Source organism: Octopus sinensis, linkage group LG13 (genome assembly GCF_006345805.1).
Source record: "Octopus sinensis linkage group LG13, ASM634580v1, whole genome shotgun sequence".
In the NCBI taxonomy this organism is placed as follows: domain Eukaryota; kingdom Metazoa; phylum Mollusca; class Cephalopoda; order Octopoda; family Octopodidae; genus Octopus; species Octopus sinensis.
Genome location: NC_043009.1, coordinates 9,879,381 through 9,902,961, shown reverse-complemented (window position 1 = coordinate 9,902,961; position 23,581 = coordinate 9,879,381). Strand labels below are relative to the sequence as shown.

At 39.0% G+C, this 23,581-nt stretch overlaps 1 protein-coding gene across 2 annotated transcripts in view; it reads left to right on the top strand.

Annotated features, from left to right (window-relative positions):
* LOC115218354 (synaptojanin-1-like) overlaps positions 1-23,581 on the top strand; it is a 142,007-nt gene that overhangs the window by 32,616 nt on the left and 85,810 nt on the right. For both annotated transcript variants that reach the window (XM_029788115.2, XM_029788116.2), the window contains exon 2: positions 7,732-7,818. In XM_029788115.2, coding sequence (XP_029643975.1) covers positions 7,732-7,818 — 87 coding nt within the window. The remainder of the gene's footprint in view (positions 1-7,731; positions 7,819-23,581) is intronic.

Genomic DNA, 23,581 nt, shown 5'->3' with positions numbered 1-23,581 from the left:
TATAGCCTCAGGCTAACCAAAGCCTTGTGAGTGGATTTAGTAGATAAAAATTGAAAGAAGCCCGTCATATATATATATATATGTATGTGTGTGTATATGTTTGTGACTCTGTGTTTGTTCCCCCCCTCCCAACGTTATTTGACAACCGATGTTGGTGTGTTTCCATCCCAGTAACTTAGCGGTTCATAAAAGAGACCGATAGAATAAGTACTAGGCTTACAAAGAATAAGTCCTGGGGTCGATTTGCTCGACTAAAGGTGGTGCTCCAGCATGGCCATAGTCACATGACTGAAACAAGTAAAAGAGTTACCTCATAAAAATCTGAAAGCTATAAGTCAATGTATAATTAATTGAAAACAAAATTAGTAAATAAGTATTACTTTTGACGGAATAATGTGAATATTAAAGGGTTTTATGTTTAAATGTTAAGTTTGTGATACAATTTAAACCTTGGTAGCAGTTATAACCAAAATAGAATTCTTTTCAGGTCATTGCGTTCAAGATGCAGCTGCACGTGGCACACCTATATTCTGAATCCACCATACTTCTGGCCTCATTCCTCAGACATTCCTCTGTGACCCTTCCTGACATGCAATTTCTCTAATTCCTCTTCTTCCTACCGTTCCCTCTTCTTTCTTTCATCACTGAAGGACCAAGCCTTATTTAGATCTAGCATTCAATTAAGGATTTAACTCTTCCAGTTACCATATTTCTGTTGAAATACACTCTCTTTTATTCAATTTATTTTGAAAATAATAAAGAATTTAGAAAAATATCTTTGTCATTATTAAGTGTTTGATACATACATTAAAATGAAAATTTGATCGAAGGTTTTAATTGAGATCATTTTTAAACAGAATGTTTGCGGAATATAGTAAGTGTTAATGTAGTGTACAGTGGTAAATATTTTTGTATATATATGTTAATGTAATGTGGAGGCGCGTGGCTTAGTGGTTAGGGTGTCAGCATCATGATTGTAAGATTGTGGTTTCGATTCCTAGACTGGGCGACATGTGTTCTTGAGCAAAACCGTTCATTTCACCTTGCTCCAGTCCACTCAGCTGGCAAAAATGTGTAAAGCTGTGATAGACTGGCGTCCCGTCCAGCTGGAGAACACATATGCCATTGAAACCAGGGAACCGGACCCATGAGACTGGCTAGGCTTTAAAAGGGCACATTCATTTGGAGGCGCAATGGTCCAGTGGTTAGGGCAGTGGACTTGCGGTCGGACAATTGCGGTTTCGATTCCCAGACCAGGCATTGTGTGTGTTTATTGAGAAAAAACACCTAAAGCCCCACAAGGCTCCGGCAGGGGGTGGTGGTAACCCTTGTTGTACTCCTTCACCCTAACTTTCTCTCACTCTTTCCTCCTGTTTCTTGAGTAATGCTGCGATGGACGGGCGTCCTGTCCAGATGTGGGTGGGGGGAACACATACACCATAGAAACCTGGAAACCGGGCCCATGAGCCTGGCTAGGCTTGAAAAGGGTGCATAAAAAAAATAAATGTTAATGTTAAACATATTAATATAAATAGTATTAACATGGAAGATGGTGAGCTGGCCAAATTGCCAGCACATTGGGCAAAATACAAAGTGACATTTCATCTAACTTTACATTTTAAGTTCAAATTCCGCTGAGGTCGAATTTTCTTTTTATCCTTTTGAGATCTTTAAATAAGTACCAGTTGAGCACTGAGGCCAATGTAATCAACTCTTACCTGCTCCCCCAAAAGTGCTGACCATGCCAAAATTTGAAACCATTGTAGTATTAACATAGTAAAACTGGTTTCTTATGTAGGCACAGTCTCAGTTTGTAAGAGATGGGAGAACTTCGTAAGAAAGGTGAAAGGACTCAGAACGTAAGAAGCCAGACCAGTTCTGCAACACATTTTGACTTGCTAAACCAGTTGAATATATTGTTCTAACTATTAGTCACTAATATATGTTAATGAGATGAATATTAATGCGATAAATTATGTGGTAAATATAAATGTAGTATATGTTGTAGGAGTGGCTGTATGGGAAGTAGCTTGCTTATGAACCACATGGTTCCGGGTTCAGTCCCACTCTGTGGCACCTTGGGCATCTTCTACTATTGCCTCAGGCCGACCAAAGCCTTGTGAGTGGATTTGGTAGACGGAAACTGAAAGAAGCCCATCGTATATATGCATATATATATATGTATGTGTGTGTATATGTTTGTGTGTCTGTGTTTGTCCCCCCAACATTGCTTGACAACCGATGCTGGTGTGTTTACGTCCCCTGTAACTTAGCAGTTCAGTAAAAGAGAATGATAGAATATGTACTAGGCTTACAAAGAATATGTCCTGGGGTCGAAGTGCTCGATTAAAGGCGGTGCTCCAGCATGGCCACAGTCACATGATTGAAACAAGTAAAAGAGTAAAGAGTAGTAAATGTTATTGTCAAATATGTTAATGTGATAAATATTAATGTAATAAATTATACTAATGTGGTAGATATTAGTGCAGTATATATTAATGTAGTAAATTTTAATGTTATAAATTATGTTAATGTGATAAATATTTATGTAAAATAGGTTAATGTAGTATATGTTAATGGGATAAATTTTAATGTAGTAAATTATGTTAATGTGATAAATATTGAAGTAGTAAATTATGTTAATGTAGTATATGTTAATGTGATACATATTAATGTAATATATGTTAATGAGATGCTTGTTTAATGTTGAATATGTTAATGTATTAAATGTTCATGTGGAAGTAACCATCTTACGAAGAACTTGAAAATATCTCTTATCACAGACCCAGATACTTGTTGGTGACATTTTCAATTTCCTTGTAAAGAAGTGGCATTACAGATCAGCCACTTGCACCTTTCAGAAAACATTGTTCAGGTCAAAGCGTCCCAGAAGTGACATTAAATGAGTCGGATGAATATCAGGAGAAGTTTCCGTTGAAGAAGCAACAGCAATCCATTAAACCTGTCGTCATTGTATTCTTATACTCTCTTTTACTCTTTTACTGGTTTCAGTCATTTGACTGCGGCCATGCTGGAGCACCGCCTTCAGTCGAGCAAATCGACCCCAGGACTTATTCTTTGTAAACCTATAGTACTTATTCTATCGGTCTCTTTTGCCGAACCGCTAAGTTACGGTGACATAAACACACCAGCATTGGTTGTCAAGCGATGTTGGGGGGACAAACACAGGCACACAAACATATACAAACACACGTATATATATATATATATATAGGGAGAGTTTACGTAAAAAACAAAAGACGAATACAGGTGGTGCACAGAACAAACAGATGTATTAGTATAACACTCAGAAATATAAAAAGTCTTTTATGTTTCGAGCCTACGCTCTTCTACAGAAAGGGACACAGAAAAAAACAAGGACAGAAAAGAAATGTGTGTAGTGGCTAACGATCTATCATGGCTTCTGACTCGGGTAGAATTTGTCTTTTCATATATATACATATATACTTTTTCTTACTTACTTCTTTTACTCGTTTCAGTCATTTGACTGCGGCCATGCTGGAGCACCGCCTTTAGTAGAGCAAATCGACCCTGGGACTTATTCTTTGTAAGCCCAGTACTTATTCTATCGGTCTCTTTTTGCCGAACCGCTAAGTGACGGGGACGTAAACACACCAACATCGGTTGTCAAGCAATGCTAGGGGGACAAACACAGACACACAAACACACATACTATATATATATACATACATACGACGGGCTTCTTTCAATTTCCGTCTACCAAATCCACTCACAAAGCTTTGGTCGGCCCGAGGCTATAGTAGAAGACACTTGCCCAAGGTGTCACGCAGTGGGACTGAAGCCGGAACCATGTGGTTGGTAAACAAGCTACTTACCACACAGCCACTCCTACGCCTATACTTTTATCCTTTTAATAGTTTCAGCCCAAGGACTGTGGCCATGCAGGAGCACTGCCTAATGAATTACTCTAATTATAAATGGTTGAAAATAATCAAGAATTTAAATGAGTTTAATAAAACAAAGAGTCTTATTCATTAAGTTTATGTATTGAGTGTCAACTGACAGTAGGTTCTTTCATAAAAGTATACACACACACACACACCCGTACATACATATGAACACATGCGTATATGCAAGCACGTGCATGCACACACATGAACACATGTAAGCACACACACACACACATGATCACATGCAAGCACATGTACTCATGCACATATGCAAGTACACACACACACACGTGCAAGCACACATACATGCATACACACAGGCATGCATAAACACATACACACAAGCATGCATGCAAACATACACATGCATACATGCAAGCACACGCACACACACAGAGATGCACTTTAAAATAGGCAGTTTTCTTTGTTTTTTTTATCCTAGAATCAGAGGTAATCTCGGATGGAATGATTCCAAGATGTTTAATCACTTTATCTTGTCAATAAGCGGCTTGCTTTTTATCACTAAAACTTAAGCTAAGCAAATATATGTATCTTCCACTTCTGCCAAGCTAATAAGGACATTCTGTTGCACCACCCACACAAACTACTACACCAACTCTAGAAAGAAAAAAAAAGCAATGCTACAAGAGATGAGATATTGCAAAAATGTCATTTTGTATAAGAAGAAGGAGAGTTGAAGCAATTGCAGCAACTGCAGGAGAATCTGTTTGCTGAGCATTGTTGGGAAGCCACTCTTGCAAGAGAGAGTCAACAGAATTTGTCTTCTCATCTCTATATATATAAACGGCAAAATGTCTGTCTGTTTGTGTGTGTGTGTGTGTGTGTGCGTATCCTTTATACAAATCCACAATTTTTCAGTTAGAGGGCTCACACTTTCTATGGTCATTCAAAACCGTGCAAGAGTGGTTGTGCACATCTTTACATTTCCCCAGTCACCCTGCAAAGCCATTAAAAAAATCAATAGAAGTGACTTTTTGTCGAATTTTCTATCCAAAACCCAATCAAAATGCTCGAAACGTGATATGCCAATTGAATGCCAGCTAGCTGTATGTGATTGGTCGGAGATTTGGACAGTACTCGCGTGTATGTGCACATGCACACAGCTGTATATGCAATCACTAGCACTATGACCCGGCAACGCTGAGTCATAGTGCTAGTATAAGATATTTAATCTCAAATCTTAGCAAATATTGATGTAGAGATTAGAACATAGAAGATGGCTTCCAAAAGTGAAATAAAAGTGTTCTTCATCTTAATATCAGTACCGAGTTGTAGATACGAGGAAACTTTCCTTCAGTCTAGGTTAATGGTTCTGTATTGTTTAGCTCCAGTTTGGTCTTGATTAAGTACATCTACAGTGAAGAATTTCAGGTATTCATGTGTTTAATACTATGTCATTCAGTGTGATCTTAGACATTATTTTTAAGATGGTAAGGCATGATTTAGAGAAAAATTTGACTGCAATCTCAAGCAGTTCAAACAACTATGTAGAGGTTTCCTTTGTTGGCTATTTCATTATCCAAGGTAGCTTTGATATATATATAATATATATATATATATAATATATATATATATATATATATATATATATATATATCATGATGATGATATATATATATATATATCATCATGATGATGATGATTATATATATATATCATGATGATGATATATATATATATATATCATGATGATGATGATGATTATATATATATATCATGATGATTATATATATAGGCACATGTGTGGTAAGAAATTTGCTGCCCAATCACTGGTTTGGGGTTTAGTCCCACTGCATAGCCCCTTGGGCAAGTGGCCTCTACTGTAGCTTTAGGCCAACCAAAGCCTTATGAGTGGATTTGGTTGAGATAAACTGAAAGAAATCCATCATATGTGAGTGTGTATATGTGTGTCTTTATGTCTGTGTTTGCCCCCCCCCCCCAACCGTGTTTACATCCCCAAAACTTAGCAGTTGACAAAAGAGACTGATAGAATAAATACCAGGCTTTAAAGAAAAAAGTACTGGAGTCGATTCATTCAACTATAATTCCATGAGGCAGTGCCCCAGCATGGCCACAGTCTAAAACAAGTAAAAGAAAGATAAAAGATATATATACATTGGAAGGAACCTGTGGAAGAGGTCAACCCAGGAAGACATGGGATGAGGTGGTGAAATATGATCTTTGAATGTTGGGTCTTGTGGAGTTGATGACAAGTGACTGAGACCACTGGTGATGTATTGTGCATGACAAGACTCATCAGACCAAGTGAAATTGAAAAAAAATCTTTCATTGGATATTGAGTTCTGCCATAAGGTTCAAAAATCGATTAATGTTGTTCGTTATTTTTTTCAGTCTGCAGAAAAATGGCTAAAATTTGCCCTGTTTATAATTATATCATATGCTACATATTAAGTAAAGTTGAATGTGGGTAGAATACTCACACAAAGGATGAATCATTTGTGAAAGAGCTATCATGAGGTTGGAAGTTGCCAGACCATTCTCTGCTGAACAAAATCTTTCGCATATAGTCACTGCATAGTCTAAGAGCCAATATGTTTTGAAGCATAATACTTTTGAACATTCCTGTAGTCAGACATTCCACTGAGTATCATTCCTGGGGTTTATTTAACTCATTGATGTTGGTGACTCTCAGTCTTCTTCAAGCAAGGAACTAGAGCTGAGAATCCTAAGGAAATTGTTTTGGTGCTGCTTGTACTTTAATAGCTGACAGACAAGTATATTTCTGTTGCTACGCCGAGGTCGACTTTGCCTTTCCTCCTTTCGGGGTCGATTAAATAAAGTACCAGTTATGCACTGGGGTCGATATAATCGACTCAATCCGTTTGTCTGTCCTTGTTTGTCCTATCTGTGTTTAGCCCCTTGTGGGTAGTAAAGAAATAGGTATTTCTGTGAGGAACACTATGTTACAGCTGAGAGGGCAAGAGAGATGCAGGTAAGAAGTTTGCTCCTCAACACCATGGAGCTGGGTTCAATCCTGCAGTGTGACATCTTGGGTAAATGTTTTTCTTCTGTAGCCCTGGGTCGACAAAAGCCTTGCGAGTGCATTTGGGAGATGAAGACTAAAAGAAGCCTGTTGTGTGTGTGTATGTGCACATATGCATATGAGTGTGCATATGTACATGTGTGGGTGTGGGTGTTACTATCTCCTTACCTTGACATTGTGTGATAGGTGGAAACGAATGTCGCTGTCATACAATCAGTGTCCTTTGCTTCTAACCTTCTGAAAACATGTCTTAGTTATGGGGAATTATTTCCTTACTTGGAACCAAGTGAAGGTTGGTGATAGAAAGAGCATCCGGCTGTAGAAAATCTGGCTCCATAAAATTCCATCTGACCCAAACAGACATGGAAAAGTGGATGCTTAAAGTGATGATGATATATATATGCACACACACACCATCAACTGTGGAAAAAACAATATAAAATAATTCTATAAATAATCCTTTCAAGTAGTACATTCTTCAACACACACACACACACAAATATTTAATCATCATCATCATCATCATCATCATCATCATCCATTTTTCATGCTGGCATGGGCTGGTTGGTTTGACGGAAATTCACAAGGCCAGGAGCCATACCAAGCACCATTGTCTGTTTTGGCATAGTTCTACAACTGGATGCCCTTCCTAACACCAATAGCTTTACAGAATGTACTGGGCACTTTTTATGTGGCACCATATTTACTATACAAGCATGAAAAAAAAAGCATGGTAAAATGATTATATAATTTTTTTTTTCTGTCTCTTTCTAGCTGCCGAAGAAAGTCTCGCTATTAAGAAGAATTATACTAAGGCATTTGATGGCTATGGTTGCCTTGGTGTACTGCAGATCAAATCAGGTAAATTAACACATCTTATCTTTTATATTCTTCCTGTTTAATGCATTTTCTTTTTATGCTTACATGAATGCAAAATTTCAAAATCATATAAGTGAAATTCAAATTGAACCAAATTCGATGACTGGCACCCGTGCCAGTGGAGCACTGACAGCTCCATCCGAGCGGGGTCACTGCCAGAGCAGCTGTCTGGCTTCTGTGCCAGTGGCACGTAAAAAGCACCATTTGAGTGTGATCGTTACCAGCATCGCCTTACTGGCACTTTGTGTCGGTGGCACGTGAACAAAACATTCGAGTGAGGTCGTTGCCAGTGCCGCTGGACTGACTCCTGTGCAGGTGGCACATAAAAAACATTATTTGAGCATGGCCATTGCCAGTACCGCCTGACTGGCCCTTATGCCAGTGGCACGTAAAAGCATCCACTACACTCTCGGAGTGGTTGGCATTAGGAAGGGCATCCAGCTGTAGAAACTCTGCCTGATCAGATTGAGCCTGGTGCAGCCATCTGGTTCGCCAGTCCTCAGTCAAATCGTCCAACCCATGCCAGCATGGAAAGTGGACGTTAAATGATGATGATGATGAAAACTCCAACAGAAGAAAAGAAATATGTGAATAAGGATCCTTTTAGCAAAGACTTAAAGCTTTCAGTAAACATCTCAGTGTCCCAGTTGTAGGTTGTGACCCACCCACCTCCATCTGTTGCTGACCCTTATTTTGGTATTGGTTTAATGTCCAATATAATCATGTGAGGGGGTGCTGAAAAGTTCCTGGCTTTGGGTAAATGAAAATATAGGAGGATCACTTAATTAAGATTCTATTCAACATATATTCCCCTCTCAGATTCACACATTTAACCCTTTTGATACCAACATGGCTGAAACCGGCTCTGGCTCTGTAGTACAAATATCTTGTTTTTATAAGTTTTGAATTAAAATCTTCTCCCCAAACCTTAGTCACAGTTTATGTTCCTAACACTAGCTTAATGATAAATTCTTTGTTATATTTAAAGTAATTGAAAAAAACAGAGAGCATCTCAAAATAAATACAGTAACGAAAGGGTTAATGCAGCTGCCCTTCAGGTTTTCTAAGCCCTGTAAAATAACTCAGGAGGTTGGGCTTTCAACCAAGCCTTTCGCGATACCCTTTTAAAGCCAGGAACTTTTCAGCACCCACTTGTATATGAGAACCTCTAGATGATTGAGAAGGTGCCCATAAATCATCCAAATGTATGGTGTTCCATATTCTGCCACCGGCAGGGCATTGTCTCCACAGGTAAAATATCAACTCAGTCTACCTCTGCCTGACTCTTTCTTGTTGTTTAGCCCCAGGTCAGCTCTGGTCAAGTAGAACTATGATTAAAGATGTTTTAATTATGACCATCCCATATTTCCCCCATATTTTTATTTTTTGAGACCTAGTATATCTAGAACTACAGTATCCAATATGTTCTTGGTTTTTATTTTATTAACGCCGGGTCATAGTGCTAGTGCATGCATATACAGCTGCGTGCGTGCGCACATACACGCGAGTACTGTCCAAATCTCCGACCAATCACATACAGCTAGCTGGCATTCAATTGGCGTATCAAGTTTCGGGTATTTTGATTGGGTTTTGGATAGAAAATTCACAAAAAGTCACTTCTGTTGATTTTTTAATGGCTTTGCGGGATGACTGGGGAAATGTAAAGATGTGCACGACCACCCTTGGGCGGTTTTGAATGACCATAGAAAGTGCGAGCCCTCTAACTGAAAAATTATGGATTTGTATAAAGGACACACACACACACAGACAGACATTTTGCCGTTTATATATAGAGATATTTGAGAGATTTTCTTGCTATCTCTTACATGCCAAGCCATCATTTAGGAATGCTCTTATCAGCTCCCTGTAAATTTTACCTTGTCACCATCTTTATCTTCTTTTCAGCTATTCCCACCCACCCTTATACTATGCAAAATAGCCATGTATCTTCTCCAAAGCAAGACCCCTGTGCTTGTCCCTCCATCATACACTTCTCAACACCTTGCATAAAGCCACCTCTCCCTCTCTTTCATACACTCCCACTCCGTCGAGGGTTTCTCTTCTCTTGTCCTGCAAGATACTTGATGACCTTACTAGCACTGGTGTCATGAAAAACAACATCCTGTACATACTGTAAAGTGGTTGGCGTTAGTTAGGAAGGGCATCAAGCTGTAGAAACCATGCCAAAAGCTCACACTGGTGTTTGACGCAGTCCTGCAGCTCACTGGATGCTGTCAAACTATCTGATCCATGCATGGATAATGAATGTCAAATGATGATGAGGTTGTTGATAAGCCCCAGGCTAGCTTTCGTTAAAGGAGACATATGTTCAAAGCATTCCAGCCATGGTTTTCTCATTTTATTTTCTAGCATAGAATATCTCAGTCAACATATGTTATACTTCTTTTTAAAGATAGTTGGCTATAATTTGAGGGGTATTTGGCTGATATATTTAGCATGTCAAGCAACCATCTAGACCAGTGTTTCCGAACCATTTTCTGCTAATGGACCCTTTTGATTCCTATTTTTACTCTGCTGGGCCTCCATAGCCAGTCGATGTGTATAAAAAAGCATCTTACTGTATTTTTATTATTAAATATTACTCTTTGCTCTCTTTTACTCTTTTACTTGTTTCACTCATTTGACTGTGGCCATGCTGGAGCACCGCCTTTAGTTTAGCAAATCGACCTCAGGACTTATTCTTTGTAAGCCTTAGTAGGTCAGGGTGAAGGTGAACCCAAAACTGTATGGCGACGATGTAAAAGGCGCAATTATAGAAAAAGAAACATACACAAAATTAAAAAAGATATTTAATGCTATTCATATAACGCATTATGTACGGTATGACAATTTACCAAATGTAATAGACCAAATGGACCTATTAGAATATATGACGGACGAACGTCCAATATAAAAGAATTAGAGTATATGTAAGGTTAAAAAGTAAAATTGTTAATTGTAAAATTGTAAGATGTAAAGTTGTATTTTGAACAGGAATATATGTAATGTTAAAATGTAAATTGTAAAATTATTGTACTTTGAACTGGAATATATGTAACTGTAAAACTGTATTTTGAACTGGAATATATGAAATGTACAATTGTATTTTAAACGGAACTGCGAGTTGGGGGTTCGTAAGCCGTTCCATCTCATTACATATAATTCATCTTTACTTCATATTTTATTTTTACTTTATGTACCCCATGTCCCGTCTTGTAATGTCCCCCTCTTCGTGGCCCCTTTGTGGGTAATAAAGAAATACTTAGTACTTATTCTATCGGTCACTTTTGCCGAACTGCTTAGTTACGGTGATGTAAACACACCAGCATTGGTCGTCAAGCGATGTTGGTGGGGACAAACACAGACACACAAACATATACACACACACACATATATATATACATATATATGACTTGCTTCTTTCAGTTTCTGTCTACCAAATCCACTCACAAGGTTTTGGTCGTCCCGAGGCTATAGTAGAAGACACTTGCCCAAAGTGCCACTCAGTGGGACTGAACCTGGAACCATGTGGTTTGTAAGCAAGCTACTTACCACACAGCCACTCCTACGCCTGTTGTTAGAAATCGCATAAAAAATTTAATATATTTTATGTATTGTAGAAATATAACCAATTTATTGCCGATAAATTTTAACAACAAAATCTTATATGGACCCTAAAAGGTCACGTGGACCCAAGTTGAGAACCACTGATCTAAACAGAGGCTGCCTTGTTACCTTCTCTTGATTGTAATTTGTTGTTTCACCACGGGGTCATCATGGATTCAGCAGTACTAGACTCAAACAATTTTGTCAGACCATCAGAGACTTTATATAATATCTTAGATTATATACCTAAAATGTTCTTATTTAGAACAGAAGAATGTGATTTGAGGGAGATTTAGCTGTTATTTCCAGCAAATTTAGCAACCTTGTAGAGGCTGTCTTGTCTTGTTAGCTTGACCTAATTCTAAGCATTTATTGCAGTTGATAAGAGTTCATGATTAAAAGCATCAATAAACTACAAACGAATGTTTCATTACTTTGCGTTGCTAACTGAACTGCAATTAACCACTGTCATATCCAGGGAGAGATCTATCTATCCAATACTATAAAAACTAGAGAAACACACCCTTTCTCCTCCCTCCCCTTCTCTTTCTCTCTTGTTTTCTTTTTCCTTGGGATTTGGAATAGGATTGGTTTTTTTCAGTCATTCATTAGAAGCTTTCATGGCAAGATTATACACAAATTCATGGCAAAGTGAGCACTGGCATTCCTGTTATTGTAAACTAAGAGATATTAATGAGGTAAAAGTAACAGCTTGAGTCATGGGAGAAATCATTATCTAAATTACTAATTCTTTTCGACCAGTCACAAACTAAAAAGTAGGGAGAAATAACCAGGAAATTTCAAGAAAGTGAAATTAATTGAATATGAAAAGCAGTGATAAGTGAGTGATCTTTAGTAGTTCAGAAACAACTCTGGACATGTTTCAGTATCATTTCTTAGACCTCATCAACACAATCTAATTATGACTACTTAATTTTGATAGACAATATATATATCAGTGGAGGCGCGTGGCTTAGTGGTTAGGGTGTCAGCTTCATGATCGTAAGATTGTGGTTTCGATTCCTGGACCGGACGACGCGTTGTGTTCTTGAGCAAAGAACTTCATTTCACGTTGCTCCAGTCCACTCAGCTGGCAAAAATGAGTAACGCTGTGATGGACTGGCGCCCCATCCAGCTTGGGAACACATACGCCATAGAAACCGGGAAACCGGGCCCATGAGCCTGGCTAAGCTTTAAAAGGGCGCATTTATATATTTATATATCATCATCATCATTATCATTTAATGTCCATTTTCCACACATGCATGAGGAGGACAGTTGACTGTAGTTGGCCAGGTAGAGAAACTACTCTAAGCTACTGTGTCTGTTTTGGCAGGGATTTTATGGCAGGATGCCCTTCCTAATACCAAACACTCTGCAGATGAGGTTCACTACAGCTGTTTCAGATGAGTTTTTTTTTTAATATTTTTTATGAAAAAGTCATGTAAAAAACCAATTTTATTCAGGTGAATTAAAATTAAAATAAAATTCAGCATTTAGGATTTTTCAAACAAAGGGTATAGAATGTTTTTGACTCTCTCATGACGGTCCAGTTGAAAAAGTTAATTGAGACAGGCTGTTTTGATGTTTAATATATCTGGTAATAAATCTACCTTGGTGTTCCTTATTACTAAAATACCTGAATTCTATTGGATCCTGCAAATATACAAATATATACATATATGGACAACGGACAAGTCATTTAACCCCCTTGCGGGTCGTTGGGGCACTGCAGTCATGTAGTGTATCTTGGGCAAGAAAATCTGACGGAGCCCATCCCTCTTCAGGCTAAACTCATTTCTTCAGCTGAGTGGATGGAGCAATGAGAAATGAAGTGTTTTCCTCAAGAACAAAGAACACAACACATCGCCTGGTCCATGAATCGAAACCACAATCTTACAATTACGAGTCTAACACCTTGACCACTAAACCATGTGCCTCTCTCTCTCTCTCTCTCTCTCTATATATATATATATATATATATATATATATATATATATATATATATATTCATATATATATATATATATATATATATAAATACAAAATGGGACAAGAATGCAAAATATCTGGACAGCTAGGTGATACAAAAATGGGACAACAAAACATCCAGATAGACGATACAAAGAAAACAAGGACAGGTCATTCGAAGTTTCCTTTCCTCAGTCAAGCATTAGATTATCCTCGCAATTTTGGCTGATTATACTTGAGATTGCTCCAATCTGGCCAGCCCCAAGGAAAAACTAAGCTAAGAGCATTAGATTCCTTGGAAGAAAGCAGTGAATGTATGCAAAAACAAGGACAGACAAAAAACAGTCAATGTTACACAAATATAAATACAATAAAAATAATAACAGGACATAACAATAGGTGTCTTTCGACTAAGGACGAATTGAATTAAGCCGGCGTGTGTGGAAATGAAGCCTTACGGCAGAGATACAAGATTTCACAAACATGGAAGAATATTGATGTTGCACGGACAATGGCCAGACCAAGAAGGAACAGGCTTGGCTGAACGCCAGTCATGTGAGGAGAGAAGAGAGAGAAGTAGAAGCAGAGAGACTGAAGAATTAAGGAGGAGCGAGAAAAAATGACAGGGGCACAGTGAAGTGAAAAGTGGAGGGAAAGTGAGCAAGAAAAGAAGGCAAAGAAATGTGAGAGAGGGGGAACAAAAGAATGGAGAGTGGAATGAACAAATAGTCGTGAAAAGGCTGATAGACAGAAATAGGGTCATACAAGATTTAGAAAAATGTATAATGACTCCATTTCTGTCTATCAGCCCTTTCACAACTATTCGTTCATAATGCAGCCCCTGACATACTGCCTGAAAAACAACAAAAGTTAGATGAGATGGTCACAGTTGGAATGTTTTTGATTGAGTCTATGCGTTCAGTGCAAGCTAACTTGAGAACTTAACAGCTGCTGCATAGAATTTGTATACTATCAGTAGAATCCATAGAGTAGGGTTTGCTATAGTTGTGGTGGTTAAAAAAAGGGCATAATCCACTTATACGGGAAGGGGTTGAAGCTTGTGTATTAATGAGTAAAGGCTTATCAGTTAGTATAATGAGTTTTTATCTGTTTTTTGGATACTGTTCAAATGTGTGAATGTGCATTATCAGTGTACATACCTATGATCAATACTTGTGTGTGTGTGTGATAATTACTGGAGAGATAATTAAGAAAATTGATAACATAATCATTGTTCTTTTCTAGACAGAATTAATATGTGTCTTCTATTAAAAAGAAATCAACGGAGGGTAAATCATCATCATCATCATCATCATCATCGTTTAACATCCGTTTTCCGCGCTAGCCCAGGTTGGACGATTCGACCGGGGTCTGGGAAGCCAGAAGGCTGCACCAGGCTCCAGTCTGATCTGGCAGTATTTCTACGGCTGGATGCCCATCCTAACACCAACCACTCCGCGAGTGTAGTGGGTGCTTTTTACGTGCCACCTGCACAGGTGCCAGGGGGTCTGGCATTGGCCACGATCGGTTGGTGCTTTTAACGTGCCACCGGCACGGAAGCCAGCCAAATACGGAACCAGGTAAATATTGTTAATATTATCTTACAGTGTAAGGCCGCGAGCTGGCAGAACCATTAGCACACCAGGCAGCATACATAATGGTGTCTCAGCTGTCCTTGTGTTCTGAGTTCAAATTCCACCAAGGTTGACTACACCTTTTATTCTATTGGGGGAGGGGGTCTATAAAATAAGTACCAGCTGAGCACTGGGGTCAATGTAATTGACTTAACCACTCCCTGCAAACTTGCTGGCCTTGTGCAAAAATTCGAGACCAATATTATGTTACAGTATTTAGTTATTTGAGATCTTGTTCTGAATAACTATAATGGCACGTAAAAAGCACCCACTACACTCATGGAGTGGTTGGCGTTAGGAAGGGCATCCAGCCGTAGAAACATTGCCAGATCAAACTGGGCCTGGTGCAGCCTTCTGGCTTCCCAGACCCCAGTTGAACCGTCCAACCCATGCTAGCATGGAAAGCGGATGCTAAACGATGATGATGATGATGTTATAATTGTGTTGAAGTTTTTTACTTAAATCAAGCAGCACATTAGTCCATTCTCAAAATGGAAATGGAAATCATTGCCTACTGTTTGAAGGAGCATGGCTTATTGGTTAGGATGTTGCACTTGCAATCATAAGATTGTGGTTTCAATTCCCGGACCAGACGGTGCATTTTGTTCTTGAGCAGCACACGTCATTTCACATTGCTGTTTAATGAGTTTCAGCAATTCCTGGAAAGTTGACCCTGCAATGGCCTGGCATCCCATTGAGGAGTGAGTGTTGTAATCCCAGTCATTTATAGGCCATAGGAACTGGGTTAAACTCTAGCCGCATGATTCCTAAGACTCAGAACAGATCTAATTGCCTATTGCACACATACACGGATCTTTTCATTTTGAACGGCAGTTTTTTAAAATAATTTCCACGTAACTAAACACTTTTAAACTTCGTATACTGGTAGAATGTGTTTATAAAACATATTTTTCTCTTGGCTTTATTGAGAAAATTCTATGGTTTGTAAGATATTTGTTTTTTTTCTTCAATTTCTGCAATTTCAACCAATCAATGACGTCTATTGAGGTAAAAAAATCATTCTGTGCCATATGAATATGTCCCTCGTTTAAGAAACAGATTGGGTTCATTTACATTTGTGAAGAAAAAAAGATACCCTTTCCCCCACCCTTAACCCTAACCCTAAAACAGATTGAAATGCAATAGATCGATACTAGGGTCATAATTATGGGTGACAATTTCATATGACACCGCTACAAAAAACTGCCATTCAAACCGAAAAGATCCCACATACACACACACGTTTTTGTGTGTTGCCATGTGAAAATCCCCTAGTCCACTCTGTAAAGTTATTGGCACGAAGAGGATCATCCAGCCATAAAAAAACTATGCCAAACAGACCCAGCCAGTTCTGGTGCCACATAAAAAGCATCTGGTCCACTCTGTAAAGTGGGTGGCTTTAGGAATGGTATCCCACTGTAAAAACCATGCCAAAAACAGACAGTGGAGCTTAGTGCAGTCCTCTAGTTTGCCAGTTCTTGTCAAACTGTCCAACCTATGCCAGCATGGAAGATGAATGTTAAATGATGAGGAGGAGGAGGAGGATGGTGGTGGTAGTGGTAGTGGTGGTGGTGGTGGCTGCGGCGGTGGTGTGTGTGTGTGAGTGAGTGAAAATAATTCTTGTTACATCCCTTTTATTTTTCCTTCTACTTTCAAAAGTCATTCTATAAAATATTGTATAGGGATGGGATAACTAGTGTCTGTGTTACGTTTACATAACATCTCCATCATAATAATGCATACAATATAACAAGCAAGCTTTCAGGGAGGAATTTAACACCATTGGTTTGTTGCTAGTTAAGATAGTTTTTTTTTCCTAATTCTTCCATTGTGTGTGACTGCTCCAGTGACTGGTGAATTAACATTTATTGGCTCACTGGTCCTTCCTCTGCATTTAACTGCCTCTGTACCTGGTGAATTAGTACTTGTTGATTCATTTGTTTGTGATGCTGTGTTACCAAGATCAGGAATTGTACTGAGTGCTTCTTCCATCCATCCAAGACTTATGACCCCACAGGGAGTGGGTAGTTGGGTTTATGCAAAGGGACGAGGAGTTTAAGTATGAGAGAAGGTGGCAGGGAACTGTGCAGGTTCTTGTAGAAGAGCTGCATGGTTGTTCCCCTACATTTAGTAGGAGAAGGAGAGAATAGTCAGTAGGAGCTGTGAAGAGATAGACAGTGGAGATGAGGTGTCCAGGTGACCCTTTAAGGCACGAGAAGTGGGTGGGTAGAAGGATTGCAAGGCTGTACGAGGAGCAGATGATGGGATGAAGAGGTAACCTGCAACTGTCGTTTGCACTATTTCCTGTCTTTTTATTAGTGAAAGATATTTTGCTGGTTTGTTATCCTTGCTATTTCAGTCACTAAGTAAAGTTGGTAGCCCTTGTGTTTACCACATTTCAACTAGTGATTACCAATAGGTAGTAAGATTCTGCTCCTTCAACCAAATAACCTAACCACCGGAAAAAGGCATATGTTCTGACAGGTTTGTCTCTGTTGTCTAAATGGACAAAATATGGCACATCTGTCTTCACTAGTATTGATTTGAAAATTCCAAGACTTTTCTCTAAGATGCCTTTAGATTGTGGATATTTTGGACTGGAATTTCTGTGCTCAAACTGCCAATTGTTGAGGAGTTCTTTGAACAATTGGCTTCTAAAAGGCAGTCCATTTTCTGCCACAAGTCTCCTCCAACAATTGCCAATAACAGCTCCTGCATGGCTATTGATTTGAATGATTCTGTTTACTGATTTCTTGGCACTGCATAGAATCATCACATTCGTCAACCAGTCCAAAGATATCTACTGACATCCCATACCTATACAGCAGTTATCTTGCCCTCTTTCAACACAGCGGGCAACTCAATGTGACTTATCTGATAGTTAAATATTTGCCATCTCATCCCTTGTAGAACAACAACTACATGGCCTTTGAATAGTATACCTGGACATGTGTTCATTTATTCTTGCAGTTCTAGGAACACCTGATAGTGTCTGGTAGTTAATATAGTTTATCAGGTGAGCTGGCAGAAACGTTAGTGCGCCAGGCGAAATGCTTTGCGGTATTTCGTCTGCTGTTACGTTCTGAGTTCAAATTCCGCTGAGGTCGACTTTGCCTTTCATCCTTTCGGGGTCGATAAATAAAGTACCAGTTACGCACTGGGGTCGATGCAATCGACTTAATACCTATGTCTGTCCTTGTTTGTCCTCTCTGTGTTTAGCTCCTTGTGGGTAATAAAGAAATAAGGTATTTCTTCTGCTGTTACGTTCTGAGTTCAAATTCCACCGAGGTCGACTTTGCCTTTCATCCTTTCGGGGTCGATAAATTAAATACCAGTTTCGTACTGGGGTCGATGTAATCAACTTAATCTGTTTGTCTGTCCTTGTTTGTCTCCTCTATGTTTAGCCCCTTGTGGGTAGTAAAGAAATAGGTATTGCGTCTGCCACTACGTTCTGAGTTCAAATTCTGCCGAGGTCGACTTTGCCTTTCATCCTTTCGGGGTCGATTAAATAAAGTACCAGTTTCGCACTGGGGTCGATATAATCGACTTAATCCCTTTGTCTGTCTTTGTTTGTCTCCTCTATGTTTAGCCCCTTGTGGGTAGTAAAGAAATAAATATAGTTTATCAGGTCAGCCTTATTCATGAAAGCTCTTATTCCATTTGATTCTATTCTTGTTCAGTCTGAAACTGTGTTCTTCAACTCTCTATATGATACCATTTGAGTCCATGAATTTTAGTTCTTGTGCTACAGTTTGTCTTGATGACTCTGGAGTCCTTCAGGAAGGATGTACAACTGGTGTTAATTTTGGGCCTGATGTGATTGTATGTTCATCTTCAAGAACAATAAGATTTTCAAATACAACTTCAAACTTTTCTCGTTCATTTGAATGACTTGATTCTGTTTGTGTTGTGAGTGTTTCATTTTCAACAAAAGAACACTCCTGTTCCACATTTATGCGAACACAAAATACAAAGTAGTCTCTAAAATCCCAAACAATCACAAGAAAACTTCATCAAACATGTTAACACATTGTAATTATATATTTATTTGTGAATGAATACATGGTTTACACAAACACAGATATACCAAGAGCAGCTAACTGACTTCCATGCCAGTGGCATGTAAAAAGCACCATTCAAGTGTTGGTGTTAGGAAGGGCATCCAGCTGTAGAAACTCTGCCACATCAAGATTGGAGTCTGGTGCAGCCATCGGGTTCGCCAGTCTTCAGTCAAATCATCCAACCCATGCTAGCATGGAAAGCGGACGTTAAATGATGATGATGATGATAATCAATGGAACAGCTTGCTCATGAAATTAATGTGCTTGTGGTTGAACACTCCACCGTCACATGTACCCTTAATGTAGTTCTCAGGGAAATTCAGCATGATACAGAATGTGAAACGGCTGCCCTTTGAAATGCAAGTACTACTCCCTTAGCTCATCAAACATTAGTACCAGTGTATAATAACCCTCATGACCAGAACCTAACATTCGGAAATAAGCATTCTATATATTCCAGGTGCATCTTTCTTCGTTCAGTGCTAAATGTTCAGTTTTAAACAAAAAATTTCAGATATTATTATTTCTAAATCTTTCAAGGAGAGATAGTCAGTAACATTTCTTTAATGTGAAGACTATTTGCCAACATAATGTGGCTGTCCTGGAAGGGACAAATGTTACTGTTGTTTATCCCCAGGAAACATCGTTTCTAGCAATGTCTGTGTCCTTATGTTTTCAAACAGGGAGTTCAGTGCTCCTACCCTGTGCAAAAGCAACGTCACCCAGCCAAGCAGCTAATCTGTGCTGATAAAGAGCAATAACCCAGAAACTGGTCCACAGATGGTTTTTTTTTTTGCTGGGTTGGAGTGCTGAATTCCCTGTTTAAAAACATAAGGACACAGATATTTTAATTCTTTATTGCCTACAAGGGGCTAAACATAGAGCGGACAAACAAAGACAGATAAATGGATTAAGTCGATTACATTGACCCCAGTGCGTAACTGGTACTTATTTAATTGACCCCAAAAGGATGAAAGGCAAAGTTGACCTCGGTGGAATTTGAACTCAGAACGTAGCGGTAGATGAAATACCGCTAAGAATTTCACCTGGTATGCTAACGTTTCTGCCAACTCGATGCCTTAAGGACACAGATATTGTGTCGTATAGCCAGCTTGAAATGATGTTTTCTGGGGATAGACAACAGTAACATTTGTCCCTTCCAGGACAGCCACATTATGTTGGCAAAATAGCCCTTACTTTAAAAAATTTCAACTTTCTTCTACTTAGATGTAAACAAAACCAGGCACATTTATGACAAAGATAAGGAAATATTTTCATACCAGTTCATGTCTGATTGCAGGAGATACAAGGCATAGCTGAGATACCATCCATACCACTCAGATTAAGCCATTGACACTGCAACCAGAGAAACTCTCCTCATATTACATATAGACTATCTGTAAAAATCATTCAAATCAACATAACCTCATTATGAGATGTTTCCATGCAATCATAATCATATTGATTCATATTAGTTTGCCCTACAAACTACACTCATATCATTTTACTTAATGTCACATTGTGAAATGGTATTCATTTGATTTAACAACTCTCATCATCATCATCATCATCGTCGTTTAATGTCCGCTTTCCATGCTAGCATGGGTTGGACGATTTTGACTGAGGGCTGGCAAGCCAGATGGCTGCACCAGGCTCCAATCTTGATTTCACAGTTTCTACAGCTGGGTACATTTTTACGTGCCACCGGCACGGGAGCCAGTCAGGCAGTACTGGCAATGACCTCACTCGAATCTTTTTACAAATGCCACCAGCACAAGTGCCAGTAAGGCGACATTGGTAACGATCACGCTCGAATGGTGCCCTTTTACGTGCCACCGGCACGGAAACCAGTTGGCTGGTCTATATCTTCATTTGTTGTGATTCAATATTTGCTCTGGAGTTGTGCTTTTGTTGAAATATTAATGTTATAAAATGTTATTTAAAGCTACGTCTTTCACATCATCTCATACGTATCTTCAATAAACATTAAATATTTTTTCACATCTTCTACCATTATTTTTGGTAGCAAAGACCCTGTTTAAAGCATTAAAGAGATTTATTGTAGGTTCAGAGAAATTGTCAAAGTTTCCTATTACATCTGCACCATGTATTTTTACTATGGCTTCTTCATATGTGAAGTTGTTATGTCTGCTAATAACGTCTGGTGCCAGTTCAATTTCTACAATATCAGCTGATGCATTATCAACAGCCACAAGAAAATTCTTCCTGGAAGCACATGAGTCGTCAGAGCAAGTTTAGGAGCTAGCAACTAATATTCAACCGTTTAGTAATTTTAGTTAGCAAAGCTACTTTGTTATTTCAGATAAAGTCCATTAGCAACTCACCTACCAGCCACGTTACTAGCGAACAAGTAGAAGCTGAGAAGCACCACCAACACCAAAAAATCAATAACTAGATTCAGTCTATGCTTCTGACACCATGTTATAACTGTGTATCACAGTTCACAAACATACATCAAGCAATGTTACTCGTCTGTTCTCAAGAAGGAAACAGAAAGTACATTCTGTTGATAACAATCACCTACTATTTATATGTGTGCATATATCATCTTACATATGTAATGGAAAATAACTTTGACTGCCATGTCTGTTGTATCGAATGGTTTATGTGAATATTTTACTTCGTTTTTGTATCTGATCTGCAAGATTCCTTATGTGAATTCATGTGTTGAAAACAAATTTTGTTGTGTCTGAGGTGAGTCGTAGTGCCTTAATATAACTCACACACACTGGTTCAGTTTCCACTCATTTATTTATTTATTCCAGAATAAATATGTGAATATATCTCTCCTAATATATCTGCCCAACTATGCAGTCTAGAATCAAATTTCTTGAGACAAGCCAAACAGGGAACTTCTATGTGGTCTGTCAGCCTACAAGAAACACTAATCAAACCTCCTTTAACTTTGGCCCAAGCATCTTAAAAATGAAAGGATAGCCTAGATCAATAGTTCTCAACCATTTTTTTCCTATGGACCCCTCTTTTGCTTCATATTTTACTCAGGTGGACCCTAAAAGCCTTTCAATGTTTAAAAAAATCACATCATCATCATCATCATTTAATATCTGTTGTCCATGCTGCAGGGGTTGGACGGTTTGACCAGGGCTGGTAAGCTGAGGGGCTGCACCATCTCCAGTCTAATTTGGCATAGTTGCTACAGCTGGATGCCCTTCCTAACACCAACCACTCTGAGAGTGTAATGGGCATGGTGCCAGTTGCATGACACCAGTGTACTACTTGCATTTTAAAGGGCAGCCTTGTCACACTCTGTCATGCTGAATCTCCCTGAGTTCTACGTTAAGGGTACACGTGTCTGTGGAGTGTTCAACCACATTAATTTCATGAGCAAGCTGTTCCATTGATTACCATCATCATCATCGTTTAACGTCCGCTTTCCATGCTGGCATGGGTTGGATGATTTGACTGAAGACTGGTGAACCAGATGGCTGCACCAGGCTCCAATCTTGATCTGGCAGAGTTTCTACAGCTGGATGCCCTTCCTAACGCCAACCACTCTGAGAGTGTAGTGGGTGCTTTTACATGCCACCGGCACGAGGGACAGTCAGGAGGTACTGGCAACGGCCATGCTCAAATGGTGTTTTTTACGTGCCACCTATACAGGAGCCAGTCCAGCAGCACTGGCAATGACCTCACTCGAATGTTTTTTCTCCATGCTTGAACGGTGCTTTTTACGTGCCATCGGCACGGAAGCCAATTAGCCGCTCTGGCAATGGAAATTATATAAACAAAATTGTTGAAATATTCTGCATATTGCAGGGGTATATAACCAATTTATTGCACACAAACTTTAACAACAAACTTTTACATGGTCCCCCAGTTGAGAACCACTGCACGAGATAATGTAGTTTTACATACACTATAATGTGAAGGCACATGACTTAGTGGTTAGGTTATTTGGCTCATGATTGCAAGGTTGCGAGTTCAGTTCCCGGGGATGTGTTGTGTCCTTGAGAAAGACACTTTATTTCACATTGCTCCTGTCCACTCAGCTGGCAAAAATGAGTAGTACCTGTATTTCAAATGGCTAACCTTGTCACACTCTGTGTTATGCTGAACCTCCCTGAGAACTACATTAAGAGTACATGTGTCTGTGAAGTGCTCAGCCAAATGCACATTGATTTCCTGAGCAGGCTGTGCCATCGATAGGATGAACTGGAACTCTCATCATCGCAACTGATAGAGTGCCAGTTTAATAGACACTATACCGTCAAAAAAGAGAAAAGATCACAATTTAGGGAGAGTATTTTACGCAACATTTAAACTGGACTATTTGGAATCTCTCTATATATAAACAGCAAAATGTCTGTCTGTGTGTGTATCCTTTATACAAATCCACAATTTTTCAGTTAGAGAGCTCGCACTTTCTATGGTCATTCAAAACCATCCAAGGGTGGTCGTGCACATCTTTACATTTCCCCAGTCACCCCGCAA